A 25,316-nucleotide genomic window follows, 5' to 3' on the forward strand; every position below is an offset into this window, starting at 1 on the left:
AAATAACTTTAATATTAATATATCTTTAATATCTACATTTATTATTATATATATATATATATATATATATATATATATATATATATATATATATATATATATATATAAGAAATCTGCCTAACCTCAACTAACCGTGTTAACTTGTACAAGTCATTATTTTTCAAAAATAAGTATATTATTAATAAGAACAATCTTGATAAGGTTAAACAGCAGCTCATAAAGATCTATTATGGACAATTGTGCTTGTAAATAAAACTGCTGCAAAGCATTTGTAACAATAATGTGACATACTTTTAAGATAAAAATGTAACAACTGTACAGAACGATTTTTTACCTGTCATGGAAAATTTGAATATGATTCAAAAATTATTGTAATTATTTAGATTGGATGATTTATGTAAATAATGATAAATATTTATTTTTATACAGTTTATTATTATTATTATTATTATTATTATTATTATTATTATTATTATTATTATTTTGGCACAAATTCATCGGAACAAATTCTGGTCAAATTTCCAAAAGTTCCTCCAAGAAACACCAACCAACCAAACAAACAAATAAATAACTAATCAAATAAATAACAAAACGGCATTAATTTGTTTCGTTTAGTCTTTTTTCGTGAAAATGTAATATTTTATTTATGAATTAATGTTTTGTACACCATGGCTGTTTGTACAGTAAACGGAGAAAAACCGTTTGTTTGTTACTTTTATCATCACACTATATAATTTCCCTCAGAAATATAAATAATGTAAATCTGTGTGCAGTTCATCGGTCTACGCTCTCACGTGCTCTACCGATGCTGCCACGGAATCAGTTGCTGAGCAACCAAGACGCCGCGGCTCACAACAGAAAGTCATTAATGTTGATCGACAGAGACGTTATCCATTGAGGATAGAGAAGACAAGTGACGCGAGGCATTTCAACCAATCAGCATCGCCGGCAGGCGGGCACAGTGTAAAGAGAAAAGCAATCTCGATGCAATTTAGCGAAGCAAAGCTGCCGGTAACGTGCGAATTAAAAGATGAACAAACGCTGACAGGCTTTAGACGCCACTACTAAAGATCTTAGTATAATTTTACGATGCTCACATTCATGAGAAAATAGCGTAGAGCGTTAAAACTCAGTGATTATGTTTGAAAACAGACGGAATTGGAATTCGCGTAGCCTACCTGTGTGGAAAGATGTAACGTTAACTCAAAAACATAGACCTGTGATTGACAGCATCTTATTCTTGGTCTTTTAAACCGTCGACTAGCATGTCAAGCGACATAAGCCTGCACGAGCTGCTGGATCTCTCCATAGGGACTCCAGACGCCGGATCTGTAAACTTCGGCGCGCTGCACACTTTACTGCACGCCCTCCTGGGACACCTGAAGATTGAGAGGGTCACAACTACCTGGAAGGAGGTGGACCACGACCATGACAGCCCAGCCCAGACCAAAGCCTTGCTGCTGGACTCTTCGAGGCCGTACCGGGCGCTGGAGGAGAAGTTGCTGCGGATGGAGGAGCAGATGTGCGCGCTGGAGGCTCTGCCCAGCGCCGCGGAGCTCATGAGGTCCGACACCGCGCTCAGTGACATGTGGACGCTCATGCAGCTCCGCAGAAAGACGCAGGCCAACGAGGACGGGGTGTCCAAGGTAAGATCACCTCTGCAGGCACGAGGAAACAACCAGGAGTACTACTCTGTGTACTCAAAAACAAACCACGGTAACGCCACTGTACCACACAACACAGTAACTGTCATGTTTATTATGGTATAATGTTATGGTTAACATGGTCACACCATGTTTTCTGGACATTTACTGTGATTACACCATGTCTTCTGGACATTCACTGTGATTACACCATGTTTTAAAGGGCATATTGCGTGGAAGCATTATGTTTTTGGACATGAAGCAAAGTACTGTATGTGAATGATAATCATATGTGACCCTGGACCTGAAAATTGAAGTTTATACATGAAATGAAAGCTGAATTAATAAGCTTTCCGTTGATTTATGGATGTATTGTTAAGGTAAGACAATACAACCATTTGAAAATCTGTAATATGAATATGAATGGAAACGTTAAGTTTTTGGACACAATGATTTTTAGTCAGTCGTTTCTATGTTTTTACTGTAATGTGTCAGTAAGAAATATCAGTTTACATTTTCAAACATTCATTTTGCCATTAATTGTAATAATCCAGTGAGATTTGAGTCTAACATCAGCCAGTGCTCCACACAGAGACCTGATCTGATCTGATCTGATCATCATCAGTCTGTCTGGAATAAAACTGTGGACTCCACACAACTGTGGAGACGTCTCCAAAACACTTCAGGATTGAGTCTGTCTCAGTTTGATCTGTTTCTTCGTGTTATTCCAGACAGACTGATGATGATCAGATCAGATCAGATCAGATCTCTGTGTGGAGCACTGGCTGCTGTTAGACTCAAATCTCACTGGATTATTACAATTAATGGCAAAATGAATGTTTGGAAATGTAAACTGATATTCCTTACTGACACATTACAGTAAAACATAGAAATAACTGACTAAAAACCATTTTTTAGCTGGTGAAATAGTAATTTTGGCCACCATGGTATGTGAATGATAATCATATAAGTAGCAAGTAACTTTACTGATAACAATGTACTTTTTGACAACAGAAAAAAAATTAAGGTAAGAGGGTTGTGAAATTGTATCCTCTTTCCATATTCTTTTTTTTTCTGTTTTAAAAACAAACACTTGTTAATCGAGACTGAGCACAATTCAGGTAATGTAAGTATTGGTTATTAAACCATTTACTCAGATCATCTAAATACTTCAGTTATTTAAATTGGTTCATTTGAAATGTCCACACCTAAGGGATGTTAGTTTGGATTTGAACTGAAAGACAGGAAGAGAAGGAGTTTCATCAGTGACAAAACATGAATAATTCAACTGTAATTGTGAATAATTATGCTAGTGCGTTCCCTGATATGTAAAGTAGCATACACTACTCTCAGATTACAATGATAAAATGAAACAAATATTAACCTGCACATCTGAATATGTGAATTCTGTAACTATATTTTGTAATTATTTCGTGAGTGAAGTATGGTCTATAAAATATTAATATATATGTGTGTGTGTGTGTGTGTGTAAAAATCTTAATTTTAATACAGTAAAATATGGCCTTTTTTCAACAATATTTAAGTATTTAAACTGAAAATCATTTTAAATATCTTTTTTAAAGTCTGACTACTGAAGGTATGGTGAGTGGAGTTGTCTGTCCGGTGAGCTGCTCCTCTGCTGGGGGTCTGCAGGAGACTGAATGTTTCATCATGTGTCTCAGCTGTAGATGACTGATGACAGACCACAGAACAATGAGCGACAGACACTGAGCTCCATTCTCAAATAACACCATCTGTGTCTCGTGTTCTGCGCGTTTGTCCCTGAGATACTTCAATATCAGTGATGGACGTCAAAGAACGGTTCCTGATCGCCCCATGGACACATTTCAGTCCAAACACAGTTCTGCTCTACACAGCTGTGTTTACTGTGTGTGGAGTATATGGTGTATGAGGAGAGCATCATGACAGAGTCTGGAGAGTGAATCCATTTGTTGCGCACACAAGACGCTCTCTTCTGTACGCTTGCTGAATGTTGAGTTGCAAACAACAGACTTGTGCTCTGCGAATGAGATATCAGGTATCAGTCAAAAGTTTGGACACACCTACTCATCCGCTTAATATATTCCATGTTTAGTCATGCGCTAAATGAAATAGCACGAATGGAAGTACGTGGTGACCAAAAATGCTAAACAAATAGCCAACGTCCCTGTCTTTCTATTCATCAAAGAATGCTGAGAAAATGTAGCAGTTTTTACATAAATAGTAAGAAATGTTCTTAAGCAGCAATGTTTTTGAAGGATCATGTGACACTGAAGACTAGAGTAATGATAGTGAAAATTCAGTTTTAATATCACAGAAATAAATAAATAAATATTGGGTTAAATAAAATTAAATTGAAAATATTTTGAATAAAAATAAAATTAGAATTATTTATTTTACAATAATCATATTCTTACTTTATTTTTGATCAAATTAACCCAGCCTTGCTGATCTTAAGACCCCGACATTTTTAACAGTAGATATACATTTGGAATAGAAAATTAAACACGTTTATATTCAAATTGATTCACACACTAGACCATAACTGATAAGTAAGAAAAGTACATTTATAAAACATCATATAGTCTCAAATTAAGCCTTTTAATTAAGATTTAATTTAATTAAATTTTGTGTTTTACTTAAATATTTTTCAGTTTTTATAAAAAAATTAAAAAAATCCTTTTTCCATCCGTTATATTACATTGTTACAGTGAGGCCTTTTCAAAAAGTCCACCTTTGCACCTTATTTACTCCTAAAGTGTGCATATCAATTCCTTAAAGGTGCACATTACTAACTTATGGGGCATTTACATGACCATTTACAACAAAAAAAATATTTGTAAAAATACTGTTCTTTTACATGACAATGGTGCCTTGAGGACCTGAAAATGCTAACTTTAATGCTTAGTTTTTAAAAATGTTAATTTGTGAAACAGTGATGTCATGTGCATAATGCATGTTCAGTCTATAGGTAGTCTTACTCGCTTTGCGTTTCTTTGTATTTAGTTGTGAAATTTACAAGCAAGTGGAAATTGTTTCCGATGCCAAACTTTTTAAAAGTGTAGACACTCACTACGCTTCAGCCCATCTGTCTTAAGTTGAATAGGAAAGTCGAGTACAGTACTATTGTAGCACTAATAGCGAGTAATAGCGTCTCACATGACCTTTGATCACCTCCCCTTCATGTCTTTCTCCATTCTCTGATAAGTCGACAGTAATTAACCTCCCGCAGAGCCGCCGCTTCTTTCACAACAGTCCGGTGACGCTAGTGCACGGGGAGGTCCAGCTCATCTTCTTAATCATTAATGTCTCGTTTGGGCATGTTTGGAGTCATCCATGGTTATCCGCCAGCGCCCTCGGATGACCCCTGCGGCCCGGCTGCCAGCTGAATCTGGGGAGGCCGAACAGGAATGAGGAGCACGGGTGACTCCGCGGCCCTCTGTACACATGGAGTGTAGCCAGCGGGACACTCACCTTACACATAGGTTGTCCACGGCAATGCTTGCGTCAAAGTTGAGACATACTGTGTCACGATGACCACACGGGAAACTCCGGCTGGTTGGAGTGATGTGCTCAGTGTGGGACGTCGAGGGGGGTCCGGATGGGAATGGTTGACCAGGCGTTTGCATACCACTCAAACCGATGGGTCCGGTGAATCAGTTTCACGCTCTTTCCCAGGTCTGATGAAGTTAGGGTGTTCCCTACTATATTCACTTCTGTTGTTTCGACTGTCAGTTACTGGTAGCAACCGATCGGAGGGTGTGGGGTAGAGATGGGCACTGTGCCCCTGAGACCGTGGAGACACACGGGACACAGGACTGTTTGGCTGTGTGGTGATAATACGCTGTGCCAAGACACATATCTGAAGAGAAATGACTCAAGTCGTTAAAGAACAAATGATGTTCCGACTTGTTAAACAGCTTGTGTGTGTTGTTTGTATTTGCTGGGAGCGCTTTGACTAGATTCTTATCATTCCTAATTACCATAAACAAATGGACTGTCAGGTTCATCATGAAAAACTGTCCTTTACCAAAAGAACTGTGGCGAGAACACTGTACCTGATGTGTTTTCTGTTGCAATACTGTTCAAAAGTTTGGGGTCAGTAAGATTTGTTGAAAGAAAGAACTATCTTGTACTCGCCAAGACTGCATTTATTTGATCAGATAATTAGCATCATTATTCGGGTGGCACATGATCTTTAAAAAATCATTCTAATATGGCGATTTGATGGTTAAAGAGGTCATATGACGTTGCTAAAAATAACATTATTTTGTGTGTTTGGTGTAATGCAATGTGTTTATGCGGCTTAACTACTTCCCATATAATGTACATTTGCTCTTCTATGCCCCACCTTTCTGAAACGGTTGATTTTTACAAAGCCCATCGTTCTGAAAAGCAAGGTTTAGGCTGATTGGCCGGCTATCCAGTGGATTGTGATTGGCTGAATACCTAAAGCGTGTGACGGAAATGTTAAACTTTAACAAAAACTTTTAACAAAAACTAGCTATTTGGGAAAGGAATCAATTCAATCTGCATATGTGAAACGTAACCCCCTTTGTAATTGTTAGCATTTTGCATACGTAATTTAATTTCACATTTTCTCAGTAACAGTAACAGATTACGGTTACATTTATTTTGTTATTAAATTGTGTAATTCCATTTCATATAACTAGTTACCCCCAACCATTGTTATTATCATATTTCCATGGTACATATCCAAAAAACAAAATGGAAGTCCCCTTTTAGAACAATGGTATTTTCTTGGTATTATGTCCCCAAAAACCAGGATGTTACCATATACATGTCCAAATAACCATGGCATGTGTCCAGAAACACTGTATTAATTTGGTACTTTGTCTAAAACAGGTTAACAGCAGGTAATAGCTACTTTTTTGCTAAGTGTTGTATATTCATTAACAAGGAAGACATTTTTTTTTATGAATGTATCCAATGGTATCCACAACACAGTCTCGCTTTTTGTGTGGACAGTCAGTAACAGTCTTGATAGGCAGTGTAATCATCTATTTCATATGCTAGTGATCTTCACTTCTCTTTCCGTACACTAGTCGTCCGTTCAGACTAATAAGGGAAACCCAAGACAAATTGATTCATCTAACAGAGCCTCACATGGAGACAAACAGCACTAAGAGTAACCGAGGTTAGACATCAGGGGTCATGCACACATATCAGAAAGTGGTTGGACAGCGATGCCACATCCTGTTTGATTCAGGAGCGATTCCCAGGCCTTGTCATGGTAACCTCTGTCGGGGTTAAAGGTCAGAAGTTCTCTACGCTCTCACAAAAGAGTATATTACATACCTTTCAAAGAAAGAGACACAGAGGATGTGCTTAACTGATTCAGCTGTGCTCTTCTAGAGATTTAGCCTCCTCAAAGTCCAGGCAAACGGGATTATGGGCTTTTTTTTCTCTCTCCCAGGAGCGTGTTGATTTTCCAGTTACTGTTGCCCAGTAGGAGGGGTATGAAATGAAACCCTCTAAATCTTCAAAGACTGAAGTTATTTCAAATCCTGTTTTCTTCCTCAGTGTATGGCCTTAATCCAAGACCTGCTGAAGGAAATCCAGGAACTCAAAGAGTCCAGAGACGATCTGAGACTGGAAGTTGATGCTCTGAACGATCAGATCAGCCAGGTGACTGCACATGCACTCTAATATCACTAATCAAACAATTCTGCTAATAAATATTAAACACTTGTTTGACTTGAGAACATATTGTCATCTTCAGCTGAACATGAATGAGTTGTTAGACCGTATCATTGCTATGGAGCAGTATTGCCACCAAGTGGAAGATTTGGACAACACTACGGTGAGTATTGCTGTTAAAGTACAACCAAGATTTAAACATTTTCTCACTCTCATATTGTTCCAACCCTATATAAGTCTTTTTTTCATGGAACAGAAAAGTAGGCATTTAGCAGAATCTCTGAGCAGATGTTTTCCATACAATGTAAGCATATAGTAACCAGTGACTGTCAAGTACCAAAAACGTTGCAAAAACCATGGTCCATATGACTCAGTTATTCCAAGTTCTGTGAAGTCATGTGCTTTGTGTGGGGAGCAGACTGAAATGTACATCATTATTCATTTAAAATCTTAGCTTGTGAAGACATGTTTAAGCACAGATATACAGTATTAGCAACATTTGAATAAAACTTTTACCCTAAGAAGGCCCACTGTCTAAAGTTAAGTGATGATTGAAGCATCTCTTACTATTGCAGCTTTTCGTTGGTCAAACTAAATTTGCACTTCAGTCGAACTCCAGATTGCACAGATTCATATTTCAATCATTTTGAAGTATTTAAGCCAGACTGCTGCTGCACAAATATTTGTTATTTTATACAAATATAAAATAACCCACAGCAGATCTATACAGGTGGAGCTGGGGAGGTGGAGGGTTTCAGAGAAACTCTGAATGCGTGCTGCAGGAATCTCAAGTGAATAATAGCCAGTCATATAAATGCAAGGAGGTAAACTCATTGGCTGCATCTGCAGAATGAACCAATCAGCTTGTGCCAAGTCGTTCAACACCCTGAATATCATCAGCTACGTTAACAACCATTAGACCTTCTCCATATAGAGTTATAAGACTGAACTATATATTAAAATGACTGATTTTGGCAGTTTTTTCCAAGAAACTTTCAATTTGACCATACATTTACACCAGTTTTTTTTCTGTCTAATATTATTGTGGATGTACCGTGATTTTTTTTGAAGAATAAAAATCAGTTAATAGAAGTTCATAATAACAGCATTTATTTGAAACAGAAATCTTTTGTAACATTATAAATGTCTTACCTGACATGTTTTATGAATTGAATGCATCCTTGCTAAATGTAAATATTAATTTCTTTAAAAAAAAATGTCACCAGCCCAAACCTTTGAATGACAGAATTAAAACATTCCTTTTATTTAAACATGTATATATATGTTTAAATAACGTTTTGATATATGGATTTTGACTGAAATTTATTTTTTGTCTTAAAAAACAAAACAAAAAAATAAACCCTGTCCCAGTCTCTATTCCCTATTGAAAAATAGCAGCTTCAACATTCTGAGATTTTCTCTTTTCATATTCCAAAGAAGAAAAAAAAATAGGCAAACTGATCTGAATGACAAGATGATGAGTAAACATGACATCATGTTCCATATTAGGTGAACTCTCCCTTTAAAATGTCCAAGATTTTTGCACTCAAACAATAACACGTTTTTTCAGTGGACGGAGAGACTTTGCTGCCTTTACCTGACATCAGAAAATTGATGTTGTGTTTATTCAGAGAACACACAAACACATTGTATTTTTCCTCTCTCTCTCAGAAAGAGCTGAAGGACAAGATGGCCCAGTACCCCGTTCCAGAGGAGCTCACGCAGTGTGTCACATGGGAAGTGATGCAGGCTGCGCTCATGAGCGAGAGGGAGAAGATTCAGGAGGCACGTCCAGCTGTAAACACTCAATACAAAGCATGAAGTCAATTTAGTGTGTCCTGCAGCTTTCAGAAGCCAATAACCTTTCACAGCCACACTAGATCTCACAGGTTCATATCACAGCCATTGTTTGGTTAGAGCAGGCGGCAGCTGCAGCTGAGGCAAACATTGACCAGAATGAATGATTTGCTAAATGTAAATGCATCACCAACATCTACAAACACAAACCGAGGCCTAAAACAAAGACATTCGTCTCAGTGTTTCATGCAAAGCGCAATATACGCTAAAGGACAAGCTGATTCTCTTTCATGAGATGCTCTTTGTAAATGACATTCCCTCTTGTATTCCCAGGGGTTGCAGGACACCCTCTCCGCCGCTAAAAACATTGCACCCGTTCACCCTTTGAACCTGGGTATCCCGTTCAAAGATGACAGAGCGGGTGCAGGTGGCACAGCTGGTGTAGATCTCCCTCGGCGGGTTTCTCCTCCCCAGCAGTCCCAGTCTGACGGGGCTCTGTGCACTGTGACGGGCCGCCGACTGTCCCGGGTCAGCATTGGGGCTGAGCGCTACCCAGAGACCGTAGAGGCTCTGATGGAGGTGGGCGGATTAAGAGACAGGCACGACAGTCTGGAGGCCCGCGTGGGACAGCTGGAGGCGAACAAGGCTGACCAGACCCAGCTTCAACATCTGCGTGATCTTCTCAATGCCATGGGTACGACAATTAAAAGGATAGTTCTGCCAAAATTAGCTTGTGTCATTCCAAACCTATTTCACTTTTTTTCATCTGTGTATATTTTTTCATATATTCTTTTTTGCGCTACAGATGAACATAAGTCATACAGGTTTGAAACAACATGATGGCGGGTAAAAGGAAAAAAAGTATTTATTAATTTTATTAGAGCCCACTTAAGTGTATTTAAAGAAAATACACTTTCATGACACTTTTCTACATTGTTATAATGTCAGATTAAAAGATGTGCTCTTTAAATTACATTTTAAATCATTGTTTCAAAAATATTTCACCATGCTTTAAACAACTACACTTATGTTGACGTGTTGACACTAGGGCTGTGCGATTAATCAAAATCGTCATAAAATCATGATTTGAGTGTGCACGATTTCTAAATCGTTTTATAGCAAAATTTACCACGGCCTCCCGCAGTATGCTATCCGATCCAATCAGAATGCAATGCACCTAAGTGGAGCACGAGAACAGAACAGACTGGACATATGCCTACGTAACTCCAGGTTCACACACTGTCTGTGATGCGCCTTTTTTCCGAGCCCATGTTAACAGATCAGAGCATTCACACTGCACGCGGTAAAAGGCTAGAAATAAAAACGTGTGAAAATAATGAATATCTAGCACATGAGCGTAGAGAGAGTTGTGAGTGCGCAGGACACAGTTTGAGTGAGAGGAAACACATTTTAAGTGCGCACCCTCTCTCCGGGTCATGTAACTTTGTTTCTTCATTAGAAGGCAAACAGATATTTTTAACACAAACCGTTGCAGTCTGTCAGTCACATAATTTAAGTGGATAGGAATCGAGAGTCATAAAACATACACAAACCAAACCCTGCAGCTCGTGACGATACATTGATGTATAAAGTCAATGTATTTTATACATAACTAACGTAACTATCCGTCTGTGCAAGAAACTGAAGATTATTTATATCGTTTTTTGCCTCTGATTTTCACTGCTTTATAAGAAACAAAATCATCCACATCTTGGATGCCTTGGGGGGAGGCAGATAAACATCACATTTTCATTTTGGGGTGAACTATCCCTTTATTTTTATTCACATTAGTTACTATTAAGCTTGTGTGTGTTTAAGTGTGTTTCTGACAGTTTGCTTGATATGTTGTTTGTTTCTGTAGATGAGAGGCAGGTTCCTGACCATGTGCCAGAGCAACTGAATCATCTGAGGACTCTTGTGGACAGCCTGCTAGCAGATAAAGAGAAGGTATGACAGAAACACTCACACTGACGATCAAATTAATAACTACTACACCCTAAACTGTCCTTTAAACCGGTCTTTTCATTTAGTTATTGTATCAGATTTTACGATCCCTTAAGAAGCTGGCTTGATCTTTCCAATATCTGTAATTATTTAAACAGAGTCTCATCTAGACTCATATTGTTCTTTCAATTGAAGTGGGACATTTGTGTCAGTCAAACAGACTCATGCCCCGTGACTAAACAACCACTTTTTTCCTCAGTGCCATCCTAAAAATGAGGTTTGGAATCAGATTTAGTTTACTTCCGGGGATAGTTTTATGTAGGTCCAACACACAGACACACACACACACACATAGCAGGAGCAGGTTACAGTCTAGATGACTCCTGTAGGTGTCAGACGTGGAGAGTGTGTTGATGGACATGAGGACGGTGCAGGTGTGTGAGAGTTCAGAGTCTGCAGGACAGAGCCCAGGTTCAGCCAGCGGTCAGCACACACACTCCTCACAGATAGAGCAGCTGAACCTGCAGACGGCTCACATCAGGTACACATCATTTGCATTTAGTGGTCAAAATTGGTCATTGTATTCTAAAACCACTGTGTTATCTAAATGTTGCATTAGTTACAGTAATGAGAACGCAGCATCGGAAGAAAGATGTACAAACACATGTATAACATTTTAGACTGACGCTATGTCAGATCAGAGTCATCCCACTTATTCTTTCATAAGCGGTTAATAAATGATAGAATAAAGCACAATAGAAGGGTTTTTACTGTATGTCACACACACTCATGCAGGATTGCAGTACTGAAGCTGGATGAGAAAGTGCAGGAGCTGATAAGGGAGAAGACGCATGACAGAGCAGAAGAGAGACACAGTGAAGACATACACATACAAGATCAGGTCAGACAGACAGAACTCGTCTGGCTCATGAGACAAACACTCATGATCAATTTGTTACATTATACACGTTTTTTTTTTTTTTTATGCATATAGCAGATGCTTTTATCCAAAGCAACTTACAGTGCATTCAGGCTATACATTTTTTACCTAACATGTGTTCCCTGGGAATCGAACCCACAACCTTGCGCATCTAACGCAATGCTCTACCACTTTGAGATTTATATTTCCAAAATACGACCTTTTGAATTTTCTATTCATGTGTTTTCAACATTGGTAACATTAAGAAATGTTTTTTGAGCAGCAAATCAGTATACAGAATTTTCCGGATTATAAGTCGCACTTTTTTGCATAGTTTGGCTGGTCCTGCGACTTATAGTCAGGTGCGACTTATTTATCAAAATTAATTTGACATGAACCGAGAGAAATGAACCAAGAGAAAACATTACCGTCTCCAGCCGCCAAAGGTCGCTCTATGCTGCTCAGTGCTCCTGTAGTCTACACTGAAAACACAGAGCGCCCTCTTGCGGCTGTAGACGGTAATGTTTTCTCTCGGTTCTTGGTTCTAAATAAATGTAACTTATAGTCCAGTGCGACTTATATGTGTTTTTTTCCTCATCATGACGTATTTTTGGAATTATGCGACTTATACTCAGGTGCGACTTATAGTCCGAAAAATACGGTAAATTTGCATATTGCATTAAACATATATCGTGCAATAATCTATACAGTATATTACACCTATCATATATCGGCATGAAAACTGACCACTGACTTATTATTATTTTTCCTGTACATTCTATTGATTTTTTACGACTCACCTGTAGTTAAACAGCCTCAGGGCTATGATGGAGGATGTGAGGTCCTCCTCGTCCTCTCTGCTCTCACCACGTGGACAGCAGGAGGCAGTAAGCTTCAGCAAAGCAGACGGACAGGATCAGGCTCAGAGTTCAGGTCAGGGTCAGGGTCAACAGCAGACAGGAGGTCAGGGTCTGGATCAGGAGGTCAGTCAGTTGTCCCAGTCTCACAACAAACCCGAGGACAAGACCACTCTCCTCACGAACCAGGGACACGAGGACAGGAACAAGGTACATGACGCAGAGACAGAGACGGATGTATTTTAGGAAACATCTGGAGGAAACGCTTAAGTGAGATGCTGAGGTCTCCTGATTTCCCTAAGATCACTGAAATGTTCTCGTATGAGTGTGTGATGTTGTTTTGTTGTAGAGCACTGATCTGGTGAGTGATTTAGAGGGAGCCATACTGCAGCTGCAGTCCAAGTGTGAGAAACTCCACAGAGCATCCAACCTCCTGATGGAGGAACACAGCCAGAAACAAACACACATCGACGTGAGTAGACACAGAGCCTCATAAGACTTCAGTTACTTCCATCGCTTACGTCGCTTGTGGTTTTTCCAGCGCCTGCTCAAGATAGTGGAAGAACTGGATGAAAAGAAAGCTGACAAGCAAGTGGTGGAAATGGAGATTGAAATCGTGAGTTGTTTCTTTATGCAGTTCATAAACAATCCAAGTTCATGAGCTCTTTGTGGTCCCCGCCGGCCCATCACAGTCACTCTCAGTCAGTGGATGTCGTCTCCTCAGAAAGCAGACAAGAGGGCTCTGGAGAGCAAGGTGAGCCGCATGCAGTTCGACAGCATGTCCGAGCAGCTCAATAACATGTTTCAGGATCTGCTGAGGAAGATCAGCGGTCAGGAGCAGGACTGGAACAAGGTGATCGAGAAGATCTCCACTGAGATGGACTGCAAGGTGAGAGACGGCGAGGCAGAAGCAGTCCTTCTCTGAAGGCTTTGAAAATCTCAATGCTGGAAAAATATGTTCAAACCTTTATGAACTCATATAGCTTAAATGTCTCACTGTTTGATCTTTTCCAGAAATATAGGGACTCTTTTTGTATAAGAGCTAAGCATTATGATGAAAGTCATCTTAAAAAAGGCATCATGGCACCTGGAGAATGTTTTTATGTGAAAATCAAATGAAATGAAATGAAATGACTCTGATTGTGTGTGTCATGTTCTGTAGTTGAACCGGACTGAGCTGGATCCTCTGAAGAATCAGCTCGATGAGCGCTGGAGGACCATTCATAAGCATCTGCAGACACCTCCCATCCCCGAGCAGGACGACGCCGCTGGATTCAGGAGGTGAGGCACCATATATTAATTTGTGCTGTCAAACAATTAATCTTGATTAATCGATTCAGAAGAAAAGTTTTTGTTCACATAATATATGTGTGTATACTGCGTGTATCTATTATGTATAATATAAATACAAACACATGCATGTATATATTTAAGAAAAATATGTTACGTTTATATTTGTTTATGGTTATATCAAACATATACTGTACACTAATGCCTGAAGTTCACTACACAAGTATGTCAGTACATACGTTCAGAGCTGAATTCATGATACAAAGCATGCTGAGAAATGCGTCTGCCAAGCATTTACATCATCATGTATGTTTCTGTAATGTTGTATTATCACTGTCTGAATAACCTGTGTTTGACAAACATGATGGAGATTGTATGGAAACATGTGTCTTTGTGCCTCTGTGTCAAAGACAACTAGTGGCCCGGTTTCACTGCATCTCCTGTGATCGTCCCGTGGATATGATGACACCAGGACAGTACGTAAACTTTATAAAGCACACCTGACATGACACTTCACAGTAAGGTCAGATTTGTAGAAGCTAGTTTACTACATTAGTTGACAAATAAGAAAAATACTTGAAAGTACGTAAATCCTAGCTAACATGAACTAGCAAACATCAGCTAATGTTAACTTTGTAGATTTGGGGTCAAAAAGTACATTTACATTATACATTTTTCATGCAGACAATGAAATTAAAACACACATATTCCATGGTGTATCTTTCAGTTTATTCAGTAAATTAATTTTGATATTTTCTGTGGGGCTTCAGTTGAGATTCTATTACAGTTTTTATCAATATTTTGAATTTTTTTTATTTTTATATTTTCTGTTTTCATTGCAATTTTATATTACATTTTAGCAGTTTTACTGTCAATTTATTATCTTTTTAAGTAAAACTAAATAAAAATTAAAAATGTTGCCTTGAAAACTAGCTAAAACAAATAAGTTTAAGTTACATTATTTGAGTTAACATTTAGTTTAATTTTTTTTATCAATAACAAATGTTGTTTTTCTTCATGTATGGTTTTAATTTATTTAATAACCCTGGGTTTATTTGAAAGATATCTATATGAAAGATGTTTTTTAAAAGCAGTAAAGCAAGGTTTGGTTGAGATATTAGTCAGTGTGGTGTGACCATGTGACAGCTTAAAATGTTATCTGATGTAATGAAAGAGTTTTTTTAAGTGATTTTGTAGTTTAACCCCTTAACTGTCACTAATGTTTTTGAACATAGACTTTATAGTGCACAATTCAAACTTAAATGTTTATAATTCATGAATGAAAACATTTTGTAACATGATATTGATGTACCATTTACATGGTAATGCAATGTCTGATTTTAAAATGGGTTTTAAACGATGAATTTTGAGATTTTAAGTTTTCAGGTGATATATAATTTCAGATGATTTCTAAAATGTGATAGAGAAAAGGGTAACAAAGAAGTATTTTTTTTTTTTTTTTTTTTTTTAACAAAGGTCAAAACTCCTGTTATAATGTAGATTTTTGAGGGTGCACTCTTGTCATAAAATTTCAACTGATATCAGATTTGTCTCATTTTAACTGAATGCTAAAAACTTCACTTTTAGGATAGCTGTTTGGTGATATCTTCTAAAGATTTTTGAATTTTGACATATATAGTGTTGATACTGCAACTAGTAAATACCATAACTTTAGTTTTGCTAGCATGTGTGGAAACATTGAAACCACGTGTGATATTTTGTGGCCCATGTTGACTTGTCAAGTGTTCTCGTTGGACATCCTTACACTGCTGTTGTAAACACTACAGTAATGTGTTCTCACAGGCACTTGGTGAGTCTGCCCTCGGCCCCAGGACTGCCCTCTCACAAGTCCAGCCGGCCCTACACCGTGTATGAGCTGGAGCAGGTGCGACAGCACTGCAGGAGGTGAGACACATCCCACTGCAGCTTTTACCCTGCTTGTCCAGCAGAGGGGATAGAAAACCAGACTTGCTCCTCTGTGTTCTGCACATACCGCACAGACATGATCCTCGCTCTTCTGAACTTACAAAAACTAGATACAAGAACTAATACAATTGTTAAACTAAAAAAAAACATGACATGTTAAAAAAAAAACATGTATACTTGCATATAAAAAGTCTACTTTAAGTAGTTCACTGAGAGTATACTTTAAAGTGAATTTATGGTACCATACTTGGACATTTCCAATCTGGCCACACTGGTCCCCATGACCAGTGGCGATTAGTGATGAGGTCTTAATTAATTGATTATTGAGATCACTGAGAGTTCATTTGTTTCATCCTAGAACTAGGTGCTAACCAGAATAACATTAAGACGGCTTGTTTTGACAGAGGCTCGGCGCAGGATGAGCATAGCCATGTTTTAATATGCAGGCAGATAGATCCAGAACCCAGTCAGTGTCCCAAACCAAGGAGCCCAAAGCTCCCAAACAGCCAGGGTCTGCCAGAGATTTCACGGACCCACTACCGGCCCAGCCTGGGTCCAGCAAAGAGGAGCAGCAGTCGGTCCATGAGCAAGCAGTGAGTTAGACTTATGACACACAGAGCAAAGCTTTCTGAGGTAGAAGTCAGTTTATCAGACCAGCCACAGATATCTAGAGACTCCAGACTCTGTCCATGTGCTCTTAAGAATAAACGTTCTTTATCGGCTTTGACGATTCCACAAAGAACCTTCAGCATCCATGGGAATGTTCCACTGCACTAAAGGTTCTTTGTAGTGAAGAAATCTTCTTCACATTTAGAACAAAATGGGTCTTTTAAGAGCTGATCACTGAAAGGTTCTCTGAGGAAACAGAAAACCCCTTTTTGGAATCTTTTTAAAGGGATAGTTCACCCATAATGAAAATTCAGTCATTAATTACACACCCTCATGTCGTTCCAAACCCGTTCATCTCCAGAACACAAATTAAGATATTTTTGATGAAATTCGAGAGCTTTCTGACCCTCCATAGACACCAATGCAACTGACACGCTCAAGGGCCGCAAAGGTAGTGAGGACAACAGGTGCATTCCAAACCGCATACTTTTGCACTATTCTGTGGCGTTTTGTAGTATAAATAGTGCAAGTACTGATCACACTGACAATTCCAACAAGAAAAAGTGCACTTACATAACAAAAAATAAATAAATGAAGTGTGGAACGTTGGACACTTCATGCACTCAACTATCACGGTTTTAATTATGTAGCGAAGGGTGAGGGGCTATCAGACTCTGACTATGAATCACAAAATGTAAAATGACCTTATATAATTCATACACTATATGGATGAGTACATAGTACCTAGTACATAGTGTATGAGTGCATAGTGTATAGTGCATCATTTGGGATGCAGCTGTTAAAATAGTCCATGTGCCATCAGTGTTTCAAATGTAATGCTATGAAGCTTAGAGAATACTTTTTGTGCGTTTATTCAACAATTTCATGTTTTCAGTGTCAGTCTTTGATCCACTGATGTCACATGGACTATTTGACTATTTTAAAGATGTCCTTACTAGCTTTAACTCGATCGTGGTAGTTCCCTTGCTTTCTAAGGAGGGTCAGAAAGTTCTCATATTTCATCAAAAATATCTTAATTTGTGTTCTGAAGATGAACAAAGGTCTAACGTATTCGTAACGACATGAGGGTGAGTAATTCATGACAGAGTTTTTATTTTTTGTGAACTATCCCTTTAAGAGTGCTGAGTGATGTTTTCTTGTCTGTTGTGCAGTGAGAGGATCCCAGAAATGGCCGATTACAGTTACCTGTCCCGTAACTGTGGGGGCAGCCACACCCTCACCTACCCCAGCCGCCGCTACACCCGCCTTCAGCACATCACCCATCTGATCCAGAGCGAAGAGGAGAGTCAGCCCGTGTCCTCTGCACCGCCCACACAGGTCTGCAGCAGAACCCTCTGAGAATGTGATACACGGTGAGTATGTTTGAACCGTGAGCTGTGTTTCTTCAGGCAGCAGAGGTGGACATCTTAGGTTTGGATGGACAGGTCTACAAGGGCCGAATGAGCAGCAGAACAGTGAGGCTCTCCGAGACTAGATTTCCCACTATCTCTCCTCGAGAAGGTAAATTCAGTCATTTAAATCCATCCTCCACACACAGTAGAACCCAGAGGGAATATGTGCACAGTAATGACCCATCAAGTTTGATTAAACCATCACAATATGAGGAGTATGTTATATTGGGATTATGAAATATGGGTTTTTGTTAACACGTAACTCACAGGAAATAATGCATACTTTGACTACAGTATAGTCAGTTATTAATATTTCATTGTTTCACCATTGTTTTTGATCCTCCTAGGCATTACTCAATAAGGTTTGTGCATATATCATGCTTAAATTCTCGCAAAGCCTCCTTAAATTCCTCCCAAAGCTGAGATTCATTCATCAGCTATGAATTTCCCAAAGATTTTCAATGGGATTAAGTAACACTCTCGCCGCTGTATGTTGTGTGTTTGTGATTATTGTTGTAGAATGACACATTCAGTTTGGCTAACACCTGCCATAGTGATTTATTCAATTATAGACTGGGAGAATAATGAGCGCAAGCTTTGTATTTTAGCTTTGGCCAAAAATGATGTCTGCACGATTCGGTTTGTTTCATAATCATAATTAAAGTCACAAAATAGGAAAAATGTCTGTTTTACAATTGAGTTCTGCCATTATTTACTCAACCTCGTAATGTTTCAAACCTGCATGCTGCTATTTTTTTTATTGACCCTGACTGTCAGTTTCCAAAAGTGACAACCAAACTATAAAAACACCATTTACGAATTATAAACGTAGTCCACATGATTCCTGTGCAATAGTTTATGAACAGGCCACTGCAGCTCTCAAATCTCAATTTCTGTATATGCTAATCCTTCAGAAGATAAATCACATGAGTCACATAGACATCTTTCATGGTGCTTTATGATGTAGCACCTTCATTGATTTCTCATTAACATTATTAATTTTTGAGTTTCTGCTCCTAGAAATATCATCAATTTGAGAAGTCTGGTTATGGACGTCTGTGGAGCCCCTTAGGCCTATTTCATATTATATTTCAATGCTTTTCCATTAAAACTTATGTGCACTCTTGCAAAAGTATTGCATTCCCCCAAGAACCTTGACGTTCTCTTTCAGAAATATTGTGTTCCCTCAAAAAACTTTGTTTGCTTGCCAATCTTTTGCGTTCTCTAATTAAAAGTACTGGGTTCCCCTAAGAAGCTTTGTGTTTGCCCGCTCCAGATCTGGAACAGTGTTAACATGAGAACAGTTGAACACATGGATGACTGATCCCTGGTAGCAGAGTTTACTGAAACTTTGATTTAGAGTTATGCAGAGTGGTTGATTGTGTTGTGGTGTTTTTCAGGACTTGAAGGAAGAACAGTAGGGCTTTAGATTGGACTTGGTAGGGGGCCTAGTTTAATGTTGCTTGCTGGAAAGAACCGGACATTTCTATGTTACATAATAGCAGGGCAGCAATGAGAAACCATCTGGAAGTGGCAACAGACCTGGAGGAAAATTGGTCTCTGACCTTGCCCTTCGTTGTGTCGCCGAATCAAAGAAGATGGTTGAAAGTCAAACAGAAGACACTTGCTTGGCAGATGAGCCGTGTCATGCTTGACCGAGCAAACCTTTGGCAGCTTATCTATGTTACGAGGTAAAGAGATGATTTATGGGAAAATGAGTCTAGTGTTGAAGGTCAGAAGTTGTTGTTTCCACACAAAGCACAACAGTCACAATCTTGGAGGAAATATCTCCAGAGAGAGACAACGATGTCAAAACGATGTTCCATGTGATGTACCACGAAACCATTGTACCGTTGTTTCGGATTCAATTACATTTTTGCCAGTGCTTCATGTGATGAGCAATCCATTGCCTCATAATAAATGTCCTGGCATTGACATTTCTCTGCTTTTGTTGTAATTTTTGCTGAAAAAGCTTTTTAATTCTCTTCAGGAACACAAATGTGGGTCAATGACGATAAAGAAATGCTGCAGAATCAACACTCAAGTTATGCAATGAATGATGTGATTGCTTTTATTTTAAAATATGATAGTATTATGCTTTACTATTTTGCTTATCATCTAAGTGCAATAATACTACTTTTACTGTTTAAAATTATTTTAAGTGCTGTCAAAATTAGCACATTCCTGCAGGCGATTAATTTACCAGTCTTCCAGACCATATGTCAGTAAAAACTAATTTTCCTTTCCAGTTAGCCGTTATACTGTGCTCGTAGCATGTACTCTTCAATTGCATGCACAAATACAGAGGCGTGCGCTGTAGTCTGTATCATTTCGCGAATGAAACTACGAGCATGAGAGTCAGATCTGAGACATGTTCAGTAAGCTCTTAAAGTAATAGCAGCCAAATAATCTAATAACCCAACTGCTGTCATGAATGTTAAACAGTAAACAAGAGAGGAAGTCAACAACTTTCGGAGCTTTGAGAATTCATCTATATTTAATTTAGAAGTTAGAGTTTGATAAATTTAATTTCTGTATATTTCGTACTTGCTGAAGGGCACAGGTAAATATGAGATTTAAGTGAAGATTGTTTTAAGTTGACTTAAATTAGAAGTTATGTTTTAAAGTCTAATAAAAGTTCAAATTGACAGCTGTGAATTATACAGTAATGTTAGTATAATCAACATTTCATTTAATCAGTGGTTAAATATTAGGAAAAAAAGTTCCCTAGAGACATTTTTGTTAGTATTGGTATCGGTGATAGGCTCTGTCCTTATACTGTCTTTATGTTGTTTTTACATTCATTTGAAGATTGAAAAGGAAATTATTGCAATATTAAAGTATATTTAAAAACATAAATGTTAGGTGGGATTAATCTTGAATAATTGCGATTAGTTCCAGGAAAATGTGCATTAAATAGTTGTTTTTTAATCAGTTGACTGCACTAATTAGTTACTAGTAGGGCCGGGACTTTAACGCGTTAATTGAGATTAATTAATTACACAAAAAATAACGCGTTAACTAAAATTAATTAATTAAATCCCGCATTTTTAATAACTTATTTTTGCACCGCGGAACGTTTCTCACTGGATGAGTTTCGGCGGACCGATTACTGGAGCACCAACTAGCGTTCGCATATCACCGCAGCAGTACATCGAGCCTCAAGTATCACCTCAACGCAAAACATATAGCAGCTAGCGTGGACTTTACACTTTATGTTGAACTATGTAGTATTTTGTTGGTGCAACAGTTTATGTTGAACTCTTTATTGTTTTGGCCAAGGTTATTGAGAGTTGGACTTAGTATGTTATGGCCTCTAAAGCAACAGAGAGATGTTTTCTAATAGTCAGTGTTTCCAATGTTCTGAATGTTATTGATAGTATTGTGTTTTACTTAAAAAAACACTTTACAGAAGGTTCCTGCAAGTATAAGCTTCCTGAATTTCTGAAATGTACTATTTCTAAATTGTTTCTAAATATGCTATTGCTACACTTCATGGCAAAAATTGCACTGGTCTGCTAGACTTGGTTGAACAAAAATAAACAATATTTTGTTGCTTAAGCTTATGTATTCAGTCATTATTCACTTCTCACTGTTCTCAGGTCAAATATTTATATGCGATTAAAATGCGATTAATTAATTACAAAGCCTCTAATTAATTAGATTAATTTTTTTAATCGAGTCCCGGCCCTAGTTACTAGCTATATTTAACAGATCACACAACGTGCAAAATCACCAGGTGCTCTCAGACTAAAAAAACGTATGTTCACTACTGCGTATATAAATCCCGTGGCAGATTTAGACAGGTGGTGCTGGGGGAGGTGGAAGGTTTCAGAGGAACACTATAGCATGCTGCAGGGCCAGCTTACAGTGAACTCTGAACCAGACTATTTAAATGTTTAGCAAGCAGTTCACTGACTGCAAAATCAGCAGAGGCCAATCAGCTTGTGTCATAATTGTAGTAAATTAATTGCTGTCAGCGTTCTCATGTCTGCCAGCTGAATTGTTGATGCTCTTTTAGGCAACTGGAAGAGCAGAGACAAGGTCAGCCGTTCACAGTCCCAGAGGTCCAGTGGAGTGGACGCTGGCCGTCGAAGTCCTGCCAGGCCACAAAGTGCCAAGACTCACCGCAGCTGCTCAGGTGGGTTATGAGGAGCTGACCTTAAACACATTCACAGCAGATGAGTATAAAGCCGTTAAAGTTGGCTGTAAATAAACACTGGCTTTTTACAACGCAACCTATTTCAGTTACAAGGCTAACCGTGTTCAAGAGCTGCTAACACTGAGGTGCTGTTCTTGACCTTTGAACTTTAAATACCCTGGCTATGTCCGAGTTGAGGCTCAGCAGGTTATGACCTTTGTGTATATCTTATCCATGCCTGGGTTAATAGAGAAGTCAAAATATTCAGTGGTAAACAAAGACAGGCTGTTTTTCTGGGCGGCTCCCGAGTTAGCATGTGTGAAATGATCAGTGGTGTTCACAGAGGTTGCTAAACTTGTTTTGAACAAACCCTTAATAAGGAGATGGCAACTTCATTGTGACTTAAATAAATTGAAAAACAGCCATGAAAGTGTCTCTCTTTAAGTACACTTAGGTGGTCTTTTGTTTCAGTTATTTTATATAAAATATGCAAATACTTAAATTTTTAAAAAGATATATGATTTTAAGTTGCATTTTAAGATAAAATAAGATTGTATCTGCACTACATGTATACATTCAATACAATTAAGCACTTCTCTCTTCCACAAGACCCTTTAAAGGAGATGTTTTTAAGTCATTCTGTAAGCGTCTGACAGATGCCTCACATGTTTGTCAGGTCACGAGTTGTACGTGATGCAGTTGTGACCGTAACATACACTTGAATGCTCTTTAACCTTTGCACTCTGACAACCCCTCCACCCCCCTCACTCCCACAGCATCCAGCGCCTCAATGAAAGATCGGCCCCAGTCCTCTATGGACTGTCTGTCCCAAAACGTCCCGCTCCAGACCTCATTCCATGACACCACCACAGAGCTGAAAGAAGCACTGGAGCTCCACAGAGAGCTCAACCAATCAGAAGATGGGCCGGTGACATCACTCTAGAGATCCTCCAATAGGAGCCGCTCCATTGTCTGAATGAAATGTTTACAGCAGTGCTATATGTGAAACAGAAGGTTCCTCTGTAACATTGAGAATATACATCTAAGACTTAATAAATGTTTTTTGCAATAGCGTCAGTCATATTAAATATGCAAAACATTTTTTGTCATCCAATGTGATTCTTAATTCGCTTTTACATTCGAAACTCCCTCGCAGTGTTGATCTGATGAATTTGACCCAGTACTTGTTGTTCAATTCAGTTCAAACCAGAACAAAGTATCTGGAATAGATCCATGTCTGTTTCACCTCAAATCTACCTCTTACAACATACAGCAATTATATCTGTCAGATTTATTATTCAGTTGAAGTATTACATTTATTTCCTTTTTGAACCTTGCCTTACAGCATCATGTTAGAATAGAAAAGGGTCTTGTCCAAACTGGTTTTATAAATTTAGAAGCAAGCTGAAAATTAATAAAGTAGTCAAACCTGTTCATTAGAAGGGGGTGTCCCAATACTTTTGGCAAAATAGTGTATGTTTCAGTTCTGTGATAACACCATGGTCATCGTTACAGTGAGCTATCGCACTGAAACTTACACATGTATAACGCTTCAGTTTACGAACACTCATCATAAGCATAATTGAGGTGTTGCCTTAAAGTGATGTAAATGTTGATGTTTTTTTGGAGCGACTAGTGACTCATTTCATGACCTTGTGCATTAAGCTTCATTGTCACCCCATTTCCAATTTGGATTTTGTCTTGAGAACAATCTGAGGTCACAGATACAAAGGTACTCGGTGTACAATTTTACCATGTGCAGACCACAAACATCCTGTAGAGCATCATAGACGTCATTTCCAAATTACTGACACAGGGTTTCATAGAAAGAAAAAAACAAATCACATATGGTTGACAAGGTAAAAATATTGTAATTGACCAATGTTATTATTCTGATGTAAAATGGTAATATATGATAAAAATCTAATAATGGTAATATTATATACACCATGTTACTGTACACCATGAAACTCATTTTGTAAAGGCCTGTAAATGCAAAAAATGATAGGTTTATGCAGAAATGTCAATCTTGCCATTATTCCAATGCAATTCCAATCCAAAATTGCTTCTTTCGTGGAGAATAAATAATATATTTAATTTAACAAAGATATTAAGTGCAAAATGTCAAAACTGGTTTGTGTTACACAAAGTGAATGTGGGGCGGATACTGGGCACTGTCAACAACAATAAATAATATAAAATAAACCATCAAAAAGTCTTCTGAAGTCATCAGTCGAAAGTTGTATCTCTCAAATCTCATTTACTTTTTTGTGTAATTCCTGTTAACCAATAATGTGAGATGCATAAATTGTTTATTAAACCATTTTGTTTAAGTTCTTTAACAGAGAATGGATTTACAAACCATTTCCAAATTCTGTTTCCGCTTGCGTTGAAGTTACACATATTTCGTCCCCATGGAATTATAAGGTTCTATCTGACATTTTTGTCAAAATTGAGTTATTCACATATTCTTATTCTGTGTCAATTTATTTACATTATGTGATGTTTTATTTTAAGTTTTGTACATTTTGGGATTTATTGAAAAAACAAAAAGGTTTTATCTACAGAAATCTATGGAACACAAAAACTTTGAAGCTCAATATCTCAAAACTACTGAGAACGCAGATAGAACCTTACAATTCCAAGGGGACGATATGACAATTTAACCAAGAATGTGTAAACAACTCAAATGTGCAAAAATGTACACAAATTCAATTCAGTGTGACAAATTGCAAAGTGATGGATTTATGAATGTTTGTTAGAAATGGGTTCATTTGAACATCATTCATGGATCTAAATGGTCACACTGATTTAAAAACTTTGAAATTTCCCTTTTCAGAGCTCCAGTCGCATTCACTTTCACTGTATTAAAAAAAAAAGAGCACAGTGAACATTCTTCAAAACATCTGCTTTTGTGTTCTTTAGAAGAAAGTCGTTTTTGTAACTGTCATGTTTGGCTGACTTTATTCTTGCATCAACACTTGCTAGCATGTGAAGTTGTGTAATGATGTCCCAGTTTCAGTCACGTAATCGTGTGATTGTTGGGCGAGCAGCTTGAGTGTGTTAACATACCTAGATGGTTACAAAACAAAATTGTTATTATCGGAAATGGGTTGC

The 25,316-nt window shown here is 38.1% G+C and overlaps 1 protein-coding gene across 4 annotated transcripts; it reads left to right on the plus strand.

Annotated features, from left to right (window-relative positions):
* The first annotated feature begins 941 nt into the window (after positions 1-941).
* Positions 942-24,725, plus strand: LOC113046598 (glutamine-rich protein 2). Of its 4 annotated transcripts, none has more exons than XM_026207444.1 (20): positions 942-1,646; positions 7,188-7,292; positions 7,387-7,467; positions 8,976-9,101; positions 9,435-9,795; positions 10,963-11,048; positions 11,435-11,586; positions 11,841-11,946; positions 12,771-13,031; positions 13,171-13,293; positions 13,363-13,437; positions 13,546-13,710; positions 13,984-14,102; positions 14,522-14,587; positions 15,915-16,016; positions 16,484-16,630; positions 17,819-17,984; positions 18,056-18,167; positions 22,080-22,199; positions 22,976-24,725. In XM_026207444.1, exons 1-20 carry the CDS (start codon positions 1,266-1,268, stop codon positions 23,140-23,142), a joined length of 3,021 nt encoding a protein of 1,006 aa, XP_026063229.1. In that variant the 5' UTR covers positions 942-1,265; the 3' UTR covers positions 23,143-24,725. The 4 variants fall into 4 exon arrangements, with proteins under 4 accessions (XP_026063229.1, XP_026063230.1, XP_026063227.1 ...); XM_026207442.1 differs by having other exon boundaries at positions 943-1,646; positions 16,442-16,630; positions 22,976-24,724; XM_026207443.1 differs by having other exon boundaries at positions 943-1,646; positions 8,976-9,089; positions 16,442-16,630; positions 22,976-24,724.
* The last annotated feature ends 591 nt before the right edge of the window (positions 24,726-25,316 follow it).

The sequence above is a fragment of the Carassius auratus genome, chromosome 28, assembly GCF_003368295.1.
Source record: "Carassius auratus strain Wakin chromosome 28, ASM336829v1, whole genome shotgun sequence".
Taxonomy (NCBI): domain Eukaryota; kingdom Metazoa; phylum Chordata; class Actinopteri; order Cypriniformes; family Cyprinidae; genus Carassius; species Carassius auratus.

What these genes read in the sequence shown, in the direction of transcription:
- LOC113046598 (XM_026207442.1), top strand. Translation starts at nt 1,266, where the DNA reads ATGTCAAGCGACATAAGCCTGCACGAGCTGCTGGATCTCTCCATAGGG. An exon ending in CCACTGAGATGGACTGCAAG is followed by an intron (nt 13,711 to 13,983) that starts GTGAGAGACGGC and finishes CATGTTCTGTAG; the next exon opens with TTGAACCGGACTGAGCTGGA. An exon ending in AGTCGGTCCATGAGCAAGCA is followed by an intron (nt 16,631 to 17,818) that starts GTGAGTTAGACT and finishes TCTGTTGTGCAG; the next exon opens with TGAGAGGATCCCAGAAATGG.